At 46.9% G+C, this 18,068-nt stretch overlaps 1 protein-coding gene across 4 annotated transcripts; it reads left to right on the forward strand.

Moving 5' to 3' along the window:
• Positions 1-3,363: 3,363 nt before the first annotated feature.
• DYRK3 (dual specificity tyrosine phosphorylation regulated kinase 3) lies at positions 3,364-12,643 on the forward strand. 4 transcript variants are annotated; one of them, XM_049112042.1, is made up of 4 exons: positions 3,707-3,817; positions 5,183-5,301; positions 5,547-5,658; positions 10,833-12,643. In XM_049112042.1, exons 3-4 carry the CDS (start codon positions 5,575-5,577, stop codon positions 12,405-12,407), a joined length of 1,659 nt encoding a protein of 552 aa, XP_048967999.1. In that variant the 5' UTR covers positions 3,707-3,817; positions 5,183-5,301; positions 5,547-5,574; the 3' UTR covers positions 12,408-12,643. The 4 variants fall into 4 exon arrangements, with proteins under 4 accessions (XP_025285521.3, XP_025285522.3, XP_048967999.1 ...); XM_049112043.1 differs by having other exon boundaries at positions 5,183-5,262; XM_025429736.3 differs by lacking the exons at positions 3,707-3,817; positions 5,183-5,301 and adding an exon at positions 3,364-3,522.
• Positions 12,644-18,068: the final 5,425 nt, after the last annotated feature.

Below are 18,068 nucleotides of genomic sequence, written 5' to 3' on the forward strand. Positions count from 1 at the left end.
GGCAAGGCTGGGTCATAAGAGTAGGCTAATAGGGACATCTAGCATTCTCTAATTCCAAGCCTTGACCTACACAGTGTGCAAATTCCTGCTCACAGCAGAGCTGTAGGAATATGGACTGCTTTGCTAAGGCAGGGCTGGACAGCTTGGCCAAAGTATCCTCCAAGAACACACACTTAGAAGGCTTGATTGCAGAGGGAACTGGGGACCCTAATAGGCAGCGGGTCCATGGTGGGCTTAGAGGTCAATTTCTCTTACTCTTGAGGCAATGCCAATGATTGAGGATGGATCATTGCTCCATAGGCCTGTAGGCCCCTGCTGCCCAAGGGCGGCTTATGGGGTGTACTGTGCATGCACGGACCTCGAAGGTCAGGGTAGCCAGAGACCTGTTCGAGGGCAGGTGTCAGGAGTGGCTATGTAATGGGAGTGGGTAGTTAAGGGTACGAGGCGTCTGCCCAATTCCAAGCCCTAACCTCCGCAAGTGTGCTTATTTCCCTCTGAATGCAGAGTTGGAAAAAACTGGACTGCCTTTCCAGGGTCCGGTCAGGCAGACTGGGGGGTGAGGGTGAGGTTCCAGATAAATAAGATATAGTTTTAATGTTTCAAGGAGCTAGATTTCTGGGTTTCTGAAAAAAAAATTACAGGTATATTTTTCTGGAGCTCAGGCAAATTTGAGGTCCATCCAGTTGGGGGGAAAAAAGGAGAGTTTCGCAGTTTGTCTCCAAATGATTTTTTTTTAAATGCATTCCGATTTTGTGATTCATAAGATATCAGCATAGGATGCTCTAAAGAATAATCCACAGCAATGAAATGATTTTAAACTTAGCCCACCAACAGCTGTCTCATCACAAAACTGGAGGTGAATCCAGCCACGGGGATATTTTCTTACTCTTCATTTGCACCTGCAGCGATCACAGTCTGAATGTCTCATTGATTTCTGAAGTCCCTGGAATAGCACCATTTGTTTATTTGTTAAAGTTTCCTGATGTTGCGGATATATCAGAACTGGCTTCAAAGGTCAGGCGGGCATCTTATATTTGGCTAATCCACGTTGGCTAAATCTGGCTTTAGCTATGTGGAGAAAGATAATGGCTATTTTGAACTACATTTGAGTGGGGCTTTGGAGGGGAAAAAAGGACATGAATCATGTGGGAGCCGCTCCAACCGCTCGAAAGGCCACAAGACACCTCTCAGAGAGGGTGTGGAAGCTCCTGCTAGATCCTTCACTGGACTTTAACCCAGCCCGATGCTGAACCCAGCCAGACTGTTATGAAGCAGGGGCTCTTTGAAGAAATATTAAGTATTTAGAGCACTCAGGTCAGAGATCCATGAAGCCCCAGCACCTCCAAGAAATCCTTCCTTCCTTGGCCATGGGAACAACAGGCTAAAGATCAAAGAAGCTTCTGTTTCCCACCTCGGGAGCAGGAAGGGAAGGAGGAATGCTTCAGGTTGGCTCCCGGAGGTATGTCTGAAACCTGAAACCGGAGACGGGGTCCTCTCAGAGCAGTGATTCAGGATGAGGCAAGAAAACTTGTGGGAGCAAGTCCCATTCCAATGTTCAGGGCAGGGAAGTGGTCTAGGGTGTCCACCTAAGTATTGAGAACAGGGAGATTATTTAGTAGGGTTTTGCAAACAGAGCTGGAAGGGAAGTCAGGAGCAATCTCCTCTAAACTTTTTTGTTGCCATGGAACCCTCTCTTCAAACAAAAGCTTGCAGAGGGGCCCTAACACAAACCCGCAGGACAGCAGGATTGCTGGGGGTGCAGCAGGGAGGGTCAAAAACCCCACAAGAGCTTATGCATAAAATTAGAATAACTTTAAGCATTGGAAGAAGTTTTATTTCTACCATCGAGAATTTAAAGCAACATTGGTCAAAGAGAATACAGTTCCCCCCAAGTGATACATTCTTAATTTATCAAGTGAAAAGCCTTTGGATCCTTGAGGACATTTTGGCTTGGAGGCTTGAGAACAGGGAATACGACTTTTGGTCACCCGGACATGAGCCTCGGATGGAAATTCTCGGATGTACGGACTGTGCTGTGCGGGTTTGGGGCCAGGAGTCCCCGCGCCCCACCAGCGGCGCCCCTGCTCGGCACCCAGAGAGCGCTGGTCCCTCTCCCCGAGGCCTGGGGGCCCCGACTTCGCAGGTGTCGGAAATCCAGTTAGAGACGCGGCGCTCGCTCAAGGAAACCACACTTGGTTCTTCGGCGTTAACCTCCTTCCTTCTCACGTTCGCTCCAACGCTCGAAATCCGCCTAACATTCGGGTTACTGAGGTTTCCTCGCTTTTCAGAAAAAGGAAGAAACAAATCCCCCAAATATTCCCGGGGAGGGGGGTGGAAACTAAGATAAAATAAAGCACACACAGGAAGAGCTTTCCGGGGGTGGGGGGTGGGGGCTGGTGCTGCCGAAGGAAGGCTGGGGGCTGCGCTCGCTGCAGCTCGGCTCCGCGGGCCTCAGTTTACTCATCCGTGAAATGGCTCTTTGCGCCCGCCCCTCACCCACGGGGGAGCCAGACCGACGTCAGCTTATTTTTTTTTAAGATTTTATTTATTCATGACAGACACACACAGAGAGGGGGGGAGAGAGAGAGAGAGAGAGAGAGAGAGAGAGAGAGCGGCAGAGACACAGGCAGAGGGAGAAGCAGGCGCCCTGCAGGAGCCCGACGTGGGACTCGAACTCTGGTCTCCAGGGTCACGCCCTGGGCTGAAGGCGGCGCTAGAGCGCTGAGCCCCCCGGGCTGCCCCATGATCAGCTTAAATGCTGCATCCCGCTCTGTCTGCAAAGAAGGGCACGTCACAGACCGGCCGCCGATTAAATAAATAGCACCCTGCTCCTAAGCGCCGGGACAGTGGCCCTACGTGAGTCTACCATTCCCGCGTCCCGCCTTCTTATTGCTTCCATTACCCTCCGGCGGGGGGTGGGGGTGGGGGTGGGGGTGGGGGTGGGGGTGGGGAGCCCCCCCCGCCGTGGGAAAGCCTCGAGGGAATCGCACTTATTTTTTATTATTAAATGCATAGTCCAGGGAGGCTTCCGAAGTGCAGGCGCCAACGCGCCGAAGGGCGGCGGGCCGGGAGGGGCGCGAGCACCGCGGAGCAGAAACCGGGGGGCAGGCGCTGCTTCCGCACGTGCTCGGCCCGCCCCGGGGACCCCGGCCCCGCCCCCCGCCCCCCGCCCCCGGCCCCGCCCCCGCCCCGTGCGTCCCGGCGCAGCTGCGTCGAGGCGTTCCCCGGGGCGTGCCGCCGTTGCTAGGCGACCGCGCGCTGCCCCGCCCCCGCCCTCCCCTGCCGCCGCGGTCGGCGCTCCCCGCCGGGCGAGTCGCGAGCGGAGGCGCGCGGGTCCGCAGTGTCCGCCCGCCGGTCCCCCCGGAGCCGCCGCCCGCGCAGGTGGGCCGTGCACGCCGGGGCCTCCAACCGCCGCCCCTCCCCCCCGGGGCTCCCGAGCTCGCGGATGGGCGGCACGGCTCGCGGGCCCGGGCGGAAGGATGCGGGGCCGCCCGGAGCCGGGCTCCCGCCCCAGCAGCGGAGGTAACGGCGCCGCCGCGGGGTAACGGGCGAGGCCCGGGCGGAGGCTGCGGGGCCCCTCGGGGACGGCCGGGGGCAGGGCTCCGACCCCTCCCGGGGGACCCGGCGGCCGCCCCCCCCCCCGGCCCCCCGCGGCCCCCCGCGGTCGGGAGCAGCCGGGGCGGAGCGGGGCGCGGTCCGGGCGGGCGGGCGGGCAGCGGGACCTTCGCGGGAGCCCTGTTGCTCTGGGAGCAGCTGCCCGAGGGCTGAACTCTTGGGGTGTCTCCGCGAGGGGTGCGGTCCGCCTTGGGATGTGCAGGTGCAGGGTCCTGCGAGTCGGGCTCTCTGGGGATCCCATAGAGAGAGATGCTCCACCTTGCATTGTATTTTACCCCTAAAAGGAGACCAGGGACCACCACCCCCACCACCCCCACCCCCCCTCCCCTCCCCTCCCCTCCCCGCTTCATTTGCATGCAGACTTCCTTTGGGTAATTTCCTCTGCCTATTTATAGGATTACTTGCAGGTCTTCAGTGTCTTTTTCCTCTATGAATGTGGACGCCTGTCCCATTTCATTTATTACAACCGTGCTGTTGGCCAAGAGTCGGTCACATGCAGAATTTTTGGTTGTCAGAGAAGCAGTTTTCTTTTCTCTTTCTTTTTTTTTTTTAGAGAGAGAAGCAGTTTTCGTGAAAGATGCAAATAATTTCTATCAGGATGTGAGCTAGTTTTTAATAAGAATAGTCCAAAAAGATCATATTTCTCTTTTATCTCCTCTTATCTCTAGTCCAAAAATATCTTAGTGGGCTATTTATTTATTTATTTATTAGTGGGCTTTTTAAAATTCTTTTGAGTTTCTAGAAGACGTCGATGAAGAAGGCCCTAGAACCAGTTTTTAACAAAAACGGTTTCTAAAGGCAACATTAAGTATTGAAATCTTAAAAACTGAAATAGATAGTTCAGCATGTTTTAAAAGATTTTTAAAAATTCTCCCCACCCCGGCAATCCGGTCACCACCACCGTTGTATTTGTATGTATTATGGAAAGATGATACAATGAAAGGCTTATGTATATGACTGGGAAATTCATGTTCTTAGTGGTAGATGAAGTACAATATTTGGGATAGGACCCTCTGGTGGATTAAAGAAATCCTGTCCCTCGTTTGTGGTGGAGGCACAGCGCTAAAGAACAGAGAGGTGGTCCCTGGTCCTTCAGCATTTAGCTTTCCCCACCCCCCAGAAAATGAAGTGGGTAAAGAAGTGAAATTCAGTACATTTTGTAATGTAGAGAATCCCTTTAGTATTTGGTGTAGTATTTATTCAGCTGTACGTTTCTACAAGTTAGGTAGGTGTTAAGTAGGTAAGTAAATAATAAAAAGAAGACAGCCCTAAGACCTTTCCTGCATGTAGCCTGGCACTATTCCCGTTTTAACATGTGGAAAACAAGCACAGAGAAGGAGGTAGTACAGCTAGTGGTAGAGCTGAGATTAGAATCCAAGACTCTGACTTGTAAAATGCAGTTACCTCCCCCTTTTTCTCTCTCTCTCTTTTTTTCCCCTGTTTTGATTAGGTTTCAGGCTTCAGATTCAAATTAGCCTTTATTTTCAGGTAGTAATTTAAAGGAGATCCTTTTGATAGTCCCTATTTTTATTTTATTTTTAATTAAAAAAAATATTTTATTTTTTAGTAATCTCTACACCCAGCATAGGGCTCGAACCCACAACTGCAAGATCAAGAGTCGCATGCTCTGCCAACTGAGCCAGCCAGGTACCCCGATAGTCCCTGTTTTTTAGCAACATTCACAGAGTAAGACTTGTTCTATTTCAAAATAAAAACCTAGAAATGCTTTCCTTTTTAGAAAAAGAAAAGTTAGGTTTCCTCTATTCTTTTGCCAAATACCCGCGTTGTTTGTATTTGATGCCAAAATGCAGTGTAGACCTTTATTTGTGTTATTTGTGGCAGATGTGAAGCAATAAAGACTGAATGTTTTGAATATACAAGCTTATATGCTTAAGTTACTGATGGATTTTATCTGTAACCCTTTCAACTAGATTGGGGGATGGTGTCTATGATACCTTCATGATGATAGATGAAACCAAATGCCCACCCTGTTCAAATGTACTCTGCAATCCTTCTGAACTGCCTCTACCCAGAAGACTAAATGTAAGTAAATGAAGTAGTTCTTTGCTCTCTAGTTGCCTTGGAAAGAAGGAAGTGCTACTTAATGCCCAAGGTACAGTTACAACATCTCGCTGGCAACCCAGACTCTTTTGTTTCCTTTTGGTTTCTCTTGACTTTGAAATAACAGTTGCCGTAGTCCAAGTTTAGCTTTACAGAATGATTTTGGTTTGGAGCCTTACTTCTTTCAATCACGGGGGTAAATATGTGGCATTTTATCTAGGGAATATTTATTTTGTTTTAGAATGACATAGACAGCATGTTATGAAGGCTCATTTTAACAAAACCAGGAACAGAAGATACCCCTGAATTCGTAGATATGCAAATTTTTTCTCCCTGCTAGATAGAAATGCAGTCCTAGCTTATTAGTATGCTACAGAGAATCACTTTATAGATCAGAAAATAAAACTTGAGCGGTACAGTTTGGCTTTTGATGCATTTAATCATTCTGGAGCTTGCAGACATTGAGCTTTTGACACTGTTCTACTTAAGGTAATAAAAAAGATTAATTTATATTCCCTCAGCATACACAAGAGTAGTGGGGAGAACAGGCTTTGGACGAGTTCCATGACAGGGAGAAGCTGTCCTGTGACTTTAACATTTGCTGCAGATACCACCTAATGAACAAATTGAATAATTGAATATGCTAATTTGTAATTTCTCCTTCACATTTCTGCATTCAAGACCTCAAATTGTTTCTATATTCCAAAAAAAAGTTACTTGTATTTTTCATAGCTCTCTCCAGCTTTTTGTCTGCTTTTGCTATTAAAATCAATCTTTTCACTAGTTCTGAGGCTAATAATATTACAAAGTATTGGCTAAATATATTTGGAAGGCTGGTCACCCTATTTTTAACCTGTTCTCTGGAGTACAGTAAGTTTCCTTTCCATTCTCAGCAAGCCTATTTCTTTAATATGTGAAAAACCTCTAAGAGCTCCAGAACCACATACTCCTCTGGTTGACTATCAGTTTTCTTGGTTACTGGCTGCCAATTAGCATGTCTCTGTGGGAAACTTTTTGCAATTGGGCTGGCACATTAACATGTGACTTAAAAGTTCACTTTAACTTTAATTTAGAGTTAGCCCATGCTAATCATCTCCCAGTAGTTCAATTACATTGTATATTTCAGGATCACAATGAATTTCTTACTGTATAACGCACAGAATAACAGTTTTGGGGAAACCTAGGATTTTCCATTCTAGCCTAATGGTGTCTTTGCAAACTTTGCTGAAAAAAGGCTCTGAGCTCTTGTTGACATTTATAGTTCATTATGACACAATTCCATCCCCAGACCCTATTACTCTTTTCACTCACAAAGCCTTTAAGCTTCATTGTTTATTCAAGATGTTCTTAGGTTCTCATTGTATACTATAAATCGTCTGCTTATAGACTCTTATTGGGCTAAGCTTAGTGTTGCAGATTTAGGGTCAAGAGCTAGGGAAAAGAGTATGTAGTGTTTCATATTCTGGATGAGAAGGATAGTGCCTCTCAGAATTTCTCAACAAGACCTTCAAGACTTGATTAACATAGTTGAAGATTCTATTTGAAATGTCAAGAGCTCTCCAAATTAACAGTGTATGTGATGCATTCTTAAATAAAACATGATTAATATGACATTATCTGTCCATGTGGTATAATTACATAATGAAGAAAATAATTGATATAGTCGGTCAGTTGTATTGCTCAGTTATTGTGATTCTAACTACAGACTACAAACATATGGTATTTTATAACTATTATACTTTAACATGCATGCAAATTGTAGATTCCCCTAGAACAATGGAAGGAAGATTTTATTTATAGCACAACCGTCTTGATACATAATTGATTCAGGCCAGTATATGAGTTATTTACAGGAAAGGAAAGAAACCTAAGAGGAGAACCCCTCCCTGTGTGGAAAAATTCCTTCCTGGAATTCTTCAGATTCATTGGGGATTCAAAGCTTGATAATCCATAGTGGACTGTACCTGAAGCATGGTGTTCTGTTCTGGGGGGCCACACTTCAAGAGAGACGTGAAGTGCAGCCTGTGTCAACACAGTCAACAGTGTGAATAGGATAGTAAGCAACATGACACAAGCCATGTGAGGTAGAGGATGGAATGTAATGATGAGCCCAGAGAAGAATGGTGGGGGCAGGACAGCTGCACTTAGGTATCTGAAGGACGTTTACATGACATTTGGCCACTTCTATGTAGTTCCCGAGGGCAAAATGAGACTCATTATTTAGGGAGGGAGATTTAGGCTCACTTTAAGGAGAAACCATCAGTCAGGAAATCCAAATGACATCCTTAATTTTATTGTTGATGTGAAAATTAAAGGTCTGTTTTATATCCGTCCTTATGAATGTTCTGTGCCTGAGACCCTCTCTTTATCACAAACAGAAATGAAGACGTCCAGAGCCAGCACAGCCTTACATGTAGGCAGAGTAGGTGGAAAAAAGAAAGAAAGAAAAAAAAAAAAAACAGGGATGGATCCTGGACCACAAACCCTTTTCCTTCCAGCTTGTCACTCATGATTGGAGGTTCCTAGAGTCATTTTGCATTAAAGTTCCAATATCTTGAAGAGGTGACACCTTCAATTGTATAGCAAGTCACAAGCAGGTTTTATGTTGGAGGGAAAGTGGGTGAGGTATTTCCATGCGTCCTAAAGGAAGGCCTAGTGTGGGGGCCGGCATACTGCAGGAGACATATCTAGTGCCAGATGTCTGGTGGAGGGAGACTGGAGATAGAGGAGGAGGGCCTACGGAGAGAAGAGAGAAACTGAAGGGAAAGAGGGCGTACAGGAGTTTCAACTTTAATATGTTGAAAATTTTGCCTAATTATTAGCCAGTGTTTATAAAATGTTTTATAACTTGTAAAGGTCTTTCACATATATTATTAATTATAATTTGGTTCACACAGCCTCCTACAAGGAGGTATTATTATCCACATTTTATAAATAAAGAAACTAAGGCTAATAAACTGGGCGAAAGGTCAAGGGACCTGTCCAGGGACCTTACAGCTTTTAAGCAGGATAGGCAGGACTCCAACCCAAACCATTTGACATATCTTTTCTTCAGCACTTGACTCCAACACCCTGTAAATATGTAGATGTATTGACATTAGGTAGTAAAAACGTGAAGGGAAACTGAGATGCCTGCAGAGTTTCGCTTTTATTATGTAAATCTATCTAAAACCAAACAATGAATTATGAATTAAATTTAATTAAAGAATTAAAATTCCCTCGTTCAGCCTAACCTGTCTTCTCCTGGATTGTATTTCTTGAGAACACCTGGGGTTTTATCTTTAGCACTCTTAATAGTGAACAGTTGGGGTCCCTGTGACCCTCACGTGGCTGGATGGATAGATGAATGGGACCCTCTTCTGTTTTTTTCAGTCCTAAATACAGGGATAGTCATTTGACTTAATTTCTGTGAAGAAAAATGTTGCATTATATTTACATCTTAGCAAGGTATTTGTTGTCTGCAGGCCTGTTTTATTTTCTTGACCAGTGGTAGTTCTCTGTTTTGGCATCAGAGAGATTTTTTTCTCGGACCATATGTCAGCTCTTAAACACTTCTTGCAAAGTGTGGCTACAGTCGTACTGGCCGCGTCACTTGTGTGTGCAACCGCGTAGTACCCTGTTTCTATAACTACAGGACTCCATAAATGTTAGAATTGATTAAATGACATGAAAGGAGCAGCCGGCAGGAACAAATGTCCTGCTTTTATGACTACAGTTGTGTGTAAAATTTGCCAACACTAAAATTTTTCGTCATTTTTTTGCTGCTATTTATATTTTATCCTTTTTTTATATTGTTCTTTAGGCAATAGGCTTGTGCTGTTTTCTTAGGTTATATCAAAATTCTACCTTTTAAAGATTCGGCCACTTTGGATCATTACCTTTCCACAGGTAATAAGAAAAGAATCTTCTTGGTTTTTGATTTTCTTGAATCTTGAATCTTCTTGATTTTTTCTTAGTGTATATGTATAATTTTTTGTAATTCTCTTTTTTGCTTTTCTTTTTCTCCATCTAATTTCAAAGAATTGTATTTCATCTCAGAAGAATGAGTAGAACATTCTTCAGTGAGTTACTGTTTCTTGAAGGAGAATGTTAAGCAAACTCAAGTAAAAAGAGTAGTATGCCTTTATCACGCAGGCTCTTGCTGAGGAAGAGTGGGTGATAGGTGTGGGTGAGAGACACAGGAGAGAGACTCCCTATTTCCTCAGGAGAGTTTTACAAGAACCTCTCCCGCCCCATCCCCTGGGTCCTTGGATCCTCACTCTTACTCATCAGATACGCAAAGAATTGTCCCAGTGGACCTTCGGAGTTCCCTCTGGCTTAGAACTCTTACGATTCAGTGAGCTGAGCCAGAAGCATTCAGTCATTTGGGGGCAGCAGGGAGGGGACCTGGGACTAGATAATGAACTCTTGCTTGATTCCAGGCCATAGCCATCATTCAGCCCTAGTAAAGAATAGTACAAGTACTAGGAGAACCTGGTGCCAAGTTGTGTTCATGAGAAGGGTGCTGGACTGACAGGAGACCTGGGTTCAGATCCTGTTTCTGTCCCTTAATGATGCTTTATCGTTTATGGAACACTTCTTCTGTCTCTCTCTTTTTTAACAGAACACTTTAATATGTATATTTTCATTCTGATATATGCCCTTAAAAATTGGGAAGGTACTTGAAACAGTAAATAAGAGGCAGTATGTATGTAATCAAGTGCCAGATTACATGGTACAGGTGTGAAAAGCTGCAGAGGTTAATCAGCACGGGCTTGGAGTAGTTCTAGATGGAAGTGGGGGACTGGAATTGGGCCTTGAAATACTGTAGGATTAGAGGGGATCAGGTAAAAAGATTCTCAGCAGAAAGACATACCTATTAGAAGGAACCTAGCACATTTAGGGTTTGGGAAGAAGACCATCCTCTCTTGAACAAAGCAAGGCATAAATTGAGGGTTGAAGTGGGCATGATACTTGGGGGCGGGCGGTGTTGGGCAGGCCTGAAGATGAATATAACACAAATCTCTAGAGACTCCTGCTTTTCTTATCTCACTTTTGGGTCATTGTAACCTAACGTGACTGGACGGTTTTGTTGTCGTTCAGGCAGGGGAAGGATTCTTTTATCCTTCCACTGTTTTTAGTGGCTTTACCATCACATTCATTTTTCCTTTCCATAGATCACTGCTGAGCAGTTAACAAGAGATCACACTCAGCGCTTCCTGAATGGAGGTGAGGTGAAAGTGGAACAGCTGTTTCAAGAATTTAGCAGCAGAAGATCCGATACTCTTCAGTCAGATGGCATCAACGACTCTGAAAAATGCTCTCCTACCGTCTCTCAGGGTAAAAGTTCAGATAGCTTGAATGCAGTAAAACCCAGCAATTCAGCCAAATCATCCAAAGTGGTGCCACTGACTCCAGAGCAAGCCCTGAAGCAATATAAACACCACCTCACCGCATATGAGAAGCTGGAAATCATCAATTATCCAGAAATCTACTTTGTGGGCCCAAATGCCAAAAAAAGACATGGAGTGATCGGTGGTCCCAATAACGGGGGGTATGATGATGCAGATGGGGCCTATATTCACGTACCTCGCGACCATCTAGCTTATCGATATGAGGTGCTGAAGATTATTGGCAAGGGGAGTTTTGGGCAGGTGGCCCGGGTCTACGATCACAAACTTCGACAGTATGTGGCCCTAAAGATGGTGCGCAATGAAAAGCGCTTCCATCGTCAAGCCGCTGAGGAGATCCGGATCTTGGAGCATCTTAAAAAGCAGGACAAAACCGGTAGCATGAACGTCATCCACATGCTGGAAAGTTTCACATTCCGGAACCATGTTTGCATGGCCTTCGAGTTGCTGAGCATAGACCTTTACGAGCTAATTAAAAAAAACAAGTTTCAGGGTTTTAGCGTCCAGTTAGTTCGCAAGTTTGCTCAATCCATCTTGCAATCCTTGGATGCTCTCCACAAAAATAAGATCATTCACTGTGACCTGAAGCCAGAAAACATTCTCCTGAAACACCATGGGCGCAGCGCGACCAAGGTCATTGACTTTGGGTCCAGCTGCTTCGAATACCAGAAGCTTTACACGTATATCCAGTCTCGGTTCTACAGAGCTCCGGAGATCATCCTAGGAAGCCGCTACAGCACACCTATAGACATATGGAGTTTTGGCTGCATCCTTGCAGAACTTTTAACAGGACAGCCTCTCTTCCCGGGAGAGGATGAAGGGGACCAGTTGGCCTGTATGATGGAGCTGCTAGGGATGCCACCACCAAAACTTCTGGAACAATCCAAACGTGCCAAGTACTTCATTAACTCTAAGGGCCTACCTCGCTACTGTTCTGTGACTACTCAGGCAGATGGGAGAGTTGTGCTTGTGGGGGGTCGCTCACGTAGGGGTAAAAAGCGGGGCCCTCCAGGTAGCAAAGACTGGGTGACAGCACTGAAGGGATGTGATGACTACTTGTTTATAGAGTTTCTGAAAAGGTGTCTTCACTGGGACCCCTCTGCCCGTTTGACCCCAGCTCAAGCATTAAGACACCCTTGGATTAGTAAGTCTGTGCCCAGACCTCTTACCATTGAAAAGGTGTCAGGCAAACGGGTGGTAAATCCTGCAAATGCTTTCCAGGGACTGGGTTCCAAGCTGCCTCCAGTTGTCGGAATAGCCAATAAGCTCAAAGCTAATTTAATGTCAGAAACCAACGGTGGTATACCTCTGTGCAGTGTACTGCCAAAACTCATTAGCTAACGGACAGTGCTGTGCTCAGAGATGTATATGTATGTATTTTTAATTATCCTGCAAACCTGAACATGGGGAGAAAATACAAGCCCATTGGTGGATATGTTTTTGTTACACTAGATTTCTTTTTTTTAACAAGGCAAAACATTTTTATATGACTGTAACAGAACTCTCCAAGGGCTAATTACCTAACCAGCCTGTGTTGGCCATCCTGGAATGTACATTAAATGACGTTTTATAGGTCAGTGCATCTTCGTTATTGTCGTCAGATGTACATCACCTTATGCTCCCACTGCTTTAAGTCCCTTTCTCTCAAGATATAGGGTACCCGAGGAGTCTATCCTGAGCACTCGTCACTTCTCGTCTCCCTCCACGTCTGTTCCAGAGGGGTAGTTTGGGACACGGCCCTGCTTCGTTCGGGATGAGAGCTGGAGCCAGTAGCCTTCTTGCCCAAGCAGGCCATTCCATGAGCTCATTCCAGGGAAAAGGGCTCAGCAGAATATGGGGCAGGGGAAGGTTCTGGAAGCTCTTAGTCACTTAAAGAAGTGGTATCACTGCTTCTCGGTGACTCATTCTCTTTCTCTCAATCCTGTAATGTGTGCTGTGTTAACTTTATGACTTTTATGATTATTTTGCTTCTGATTTGTTTCCTGGGGAAAGCATTTTACAGATGTCCTGCCACTTTACCAAGCGCTGGTTTTAAAACTAAGCCCTGTGTGTCCTTTACCACCCCGCCCCACCCCTCTCTGCAGGGAACACAAAGCAGCTTGCAAACTGCAGTTCTGAATCCCGAATCTCGGAACCCTGGGGACCAGCCTCCTCACTGCATTTCCATGGACTTCTTCCTTATGAAAGCCTCACTATCGGATAAACCTAAACACAGGCCCTCCTCGCCCCCCCGGCCCTGGCTCCTCCAAGTGCCTCAGTCTTCCCCACTGTCCCTTTAAGCCCAAGACTATTCCTGAGATTCCGAGTGAACTTCAGTTCTAAGAAAATCCAGACACCAGTAGTCGTCCACTTCCTTTTCCATCCCTTGAGCCTCCTTCCTTTTTCTCCGTCAAGATTCAAACAGTGAGGGCTGGCGGTAAAGCTAACTGCTAGCTGAACTTCCTCCTTGGAAGCGTGGGGAAGATACAGGAACCAAGCCGCCCCTACTGCTGTCTTGCCCTCTGCTTCTGCCCCCCGCCCCCCGGGGGGCACCTGCAAGCAGGCCTCCCTGCGCCCTCTAAGGGAGACCGTTGCTTCCTGCAGCACCATCTCAGGGGGACCCAGTTCCTTTTTTCCTGTCGAGTTGAGTCTCTGCGAGCTCCACAAGGTGGGAAGACCTTAAGATCCCCAGGAAACAACCAAAAGAAGAGAAAGGCCCTGGGCGCACGATTGAAGGAACTCCGGCCTTACCCCGGGCCCCGATTGCCACGGCCCAGGCTCTGAATATGGAGCATGAACCGGTGTCCACGGAGCGTGGCCTGAGCCCCCAGCAGGAGTTCACATCGAGGCCTCGGCCTCTTGAAACTGGGGATGTCCTGGTGCTTCTGGTGACTGTGCAACTGCACTATTTAAAACTTGAATCACTCCCTTCACTCTTGGTTTCCAGAAGGCGAGAGAACACACCTCCTGCTGAGCTCTCTGCCTGATGGTGACGTTGCATAAGAAGCCCCTGGTTATCTTGCCAGAGCATGTGTTGAGGTTGTTTTGCCCATTGCTATCAGTGTGGAAGGCAAACTGTTAAAAAAGACTGCTGCCCCAAACACATCTGCCGTGCCGGGATTCGATGTTTGTGTTTTTAGTGAGTGGTCTCCTAGGTCAGCGTGTGCTGAGGCGGGAGAGGAGGGAACCTATGCATGAGGTTGGCAGGGGGTCTGTTTCTGCGCCTTGAGTGGACCTAGGCTTCTGAAACCAGGCCCAGTGACGGGCCATAGACAACCCGTGACACCAGAGACAAATTCTAGAAAGCTCTGGGAAGGTGGATGGATGTGTTTCTGCCTAAGTTTGGCAGCCTAGGGAGTGACACAGAGCAGAGTCACCCAAGCTGGCACGCCTGTCTTCTGTCGCCGTGTCAAGTTGGGGAGGGTGGGCTGCTTTAAAACATGATGGCTGTGCCAGACGGAGCTGGGGAGGTTTAGGGTTTCAAGTTTAGGGGCAAGTTGTCATTTTTAGAGGTTGTTACCCAGTGCCCGCTTTTATCAGCCACCGTGGAATTTTCACTTGGATCCCTGCCCCATAGCAGGCAGTGACTAAATTGGAAGAGGTAGTGCAGAGATTGAGGCTAACTGACACTTACCGAATTGTTCTTTAGACGTTCTTGTTCTTCTGGTCATTTCAATTAAACAGGTCAAGTTGGTTGACTACTGATTTTTAAATTGACTGAATCAACTGAGTTTCCAAATTGCTATTGACACCGTGAAAAGAGTTGGGTAGGAATTTTTGTTTCCGTTCCTGAAGTCATTTTTTTTTCTTTCAATGGGCAATTGGCTGATCAGCTCATACCTACCTGCGCCTTGTATCCGGCCCTCTCCTACCTTCTGTCTTCACAGTGATTCATCTGTTCATCACATGCTATCGTGGTTTCTCCTTTACTGGAATGTAAGCTTCAAATGGGCAGGCCCGTGTCTTCATGGTGCTCTAAATTAACCGATTGTAATGCTATTCATGTGCAGCTGATGGAGGTTCGTTTCCCTCCGTGTACCAGGAACGTGCTCAACTCCTGTCTTCTTTTAAACTGGCCCACACTACCTCCAGTCTCTAATTTCTTCTTTTTGAAAAAGGGGACTCGGAGAAGGGTTACGTGAGGACACCTCCTTTTGGTCTGGTACTTGACACCTTGATGATCATGAAAAATGCAGCCATAAGCTTAACTATGACTTAAAGACTCTGCTTCCAGCCTGCAGGGACTCTGAAAGAGGAGAGGGTCTAGCCTGGCTCTTGCCCCAAGACATTGGTTTAGGGCTATAGTAGCATGCTTTAGTCCTAGGTGAGGTGTTTTTTTTTTGGGGGGAGGGGGTTGGTTTTGGATGTGGGTTTGTTTTTTGTTGTTTTTAGAAAGGGAGGGGGCAGAGGGACAGAGGGAATCTTAAACAGGCTGCACACCCAAGTTGGAGCCGGACGCGGGGCTCGATCTCACAACCCTGAGATCCTGACCTGAAATCAAGAGTCTGCCACTTAACCCACTGAGCTTCCCAGGCTCCCTGAGCCCTAGGTGTTTTAAGAGGGTTTGCGACAGACGGGTTAACTGGCTAGTGTCATCATACTCTAATTTTTTTGACCCCTAATCTGTTGAGAGGGGGGTTTATTGCATGATCAAAAAACAACAGAACAAAGGACTAAATAAGAAGTTCAACTGTGAGACAGTTTGAATCTGTAGCAGCTGGTCGCCTTGAAACACTTTCTGTTTTCCCTAATTCCTAAGTAGGCATAATTAAAGTTAAATGCTAAATTTTAGGGAGCAGCTGATAAAATGCTTCTGAGTTTTCCTCACAGAATACTCCTACTGCTTTAGTGAGCCGTGGAAAACTTTTAATTATTTCTCAGGCATCTGTTGTTTGATGTCCTCAGCATGGAAGGTGGAAAAGCGACCATGATCGTTCTGAGCTGCCTCTGTACGCTCTTTTCTGCTCTTGAGAACTAAGGATAAGTCCCTAACCTTTGAACCAGGTGGACCGCGCATGTGTTCCTCCAGGTCTTCAGTCGTGTTGGAGATAACTGGTCTGTAGAGCACTGTAACTTCCTGTACGTAGAGCAACCGCAGCATCCGTGCTAGGAACAACCTGGAGTCTTCCAAATAAGGAGAGAGACGAGACAAGACAAGGGACCGGCACATCGGGCAAGAGTTGTTCTCTGCCAGCATCAGCCTTCCAGTTTTAAGTAGTATTTTTAACATCCTCAGTTCAACATGTCCCACTTTCATCTTCAACCTGTACTTCCTAAAGCCCAGGAATTTAAAAGAATTTAACTTCCATATCTGGCCTTCAACCATAATGGGATTCGGGCAATCCTTTCCAAGTGTCTGTTAAATTATGCCCACTAATTTCAGTGAGGCAAGGTTTTAAGAGTCACAGTGAACCCATCCATGTAAGGACTGAAAGCTCTGGTCCCCGAGATCCATAACCCCTGAGATAAGCCAGAGCTACAAATACATCGTCTAGACTTTGAAGGAGAGAATACGATTCTTAATATAGCTCACCAACCGCTAAGTCGTGCCTAGACTGTCATAATTTTTCTATAACGGGAGAAGCCTGCCTGGCTGCCTGTTGGCTAGAAAGAGTCTCACCTCCTCTGCCACCGCACAAAAAAAGCTAAAAAGAACGAAGGGCCCCGAATCAGGGCAGATGGTGACCCATGACTGTTTCAGCTCAGGGTGTCAGCCTCTAAAGCATCAGGTTTGAATCATTTTGGTATCATGGGACTCTATCATTGTTCATTTGAATCTGCTGACACGCTTCCTCTGGAAAGTATAGTTTGGCATGGATGAGTCAGTGGGTTTTTTGTTTTGTTTTGGGGTGGGGGGTGTTTTTTAAAAAATAAAGATGAAATGCTTTGACAATTTTTCAGCATCTCATGATTGTTTCAGAACCAAGGGTGAGAACGTCCGCAGCTGGCCCCGCGTTCCCAGTGTGGTGAGTGGGTACCAGTCAGTATTGGTGCCGACAATGACAGAGAAAGAAATGCTCGAAAAAGGAAATAAAGGGACAGAGGGGTAGGACGAGAGGCAGACTTATGGAGACTGGGCCTGTTCTTGTAGTTCCCCAGAGCTTGGGGGCGTACACCCCCGCTTTGTGGAAAAGGGTAGGGGGAAACCGTGTAGGGATGGCCGTTTCCCCGAGGCCCTGAGTGTCAGCTCTCCCCTCGAGATTTCTTACATTTAGCCTTCAGGGCCCCAAGCTTAACTTAAGGATGAATCCTCGGAAGCAGCTTCAAGAAGTCCAGTTTATTTGGGAAGTCTCAGGGTTGGTCTTAGGCCCAGGCCTTGTGCCACTCGTTAACTTAAATACAGTCTGAGGGACGAAGCAAAAGGAAGGAAAGGAAACAGACTTCTTAGCGGCCCTTGGGCAACTTGGCCCCTGCCTGCTTCTGATCTGGCCCTACACCATTACTGCCCTGGCCACAGGAGCTCAGGGGACGCAACTCAAGGACCGCTTTCTGCCACCCTTGAATCATCCCCTGGATTCTTGAACAGGTTTTCACCTCCTGGGAGCCTGGCCTACGTGCTCCCAGGAAAGCCAGGCAGTCTGTCAGCCTTGCGCAGGCGAGTCCGACTTCCCCACCACCCGGTATGCCCCGAGCCCAAGCCAGCCTCGGGCTTTTTGCACCATCATCAGGCCAAAACTCTCAGAACTTAGAGCTTAGAGAAGGCAAAGAACTGGCACTGAGGATGCCTGGGGTTGTCCGTTGCTCTTCATTATGCGGGAAGGCATTTCAGTCCAGAGGCAGCAACCCTAAGTGACTGCGGATTGACTGTGACAATGCTGAGGTCTGATCCTGATCTTTCTATAGTGTGAGCCTGGCCACAGTTCGGCCTTGTTTTGCAAAGGCTGCCCAGCCCTGCCTTTGCATCTAGCTGCTGCCAGGCTCCCGGTGCAGGAGCCTACCCGGGATACCCAATTTGAACCACTGCAGAGTCCTTAATCATTCCCAGGTGGAGCCCTGGCCCAAACATCTCTGCCCTTCTGAAGC

Source organism: Canis lupus, chromosome 7 (genome assembly GCF_003254725.2).
Source record: "Canis lupus dingo isolate Sandy chromosome 7, ASM325472v2, whole genome shotgun sequence".
Taxonomy (NCBI): Eukaryota; Metazoa; Chordata; class Mammalia; order Carnivora; family Canidae; genus Canis; species Canis lupus.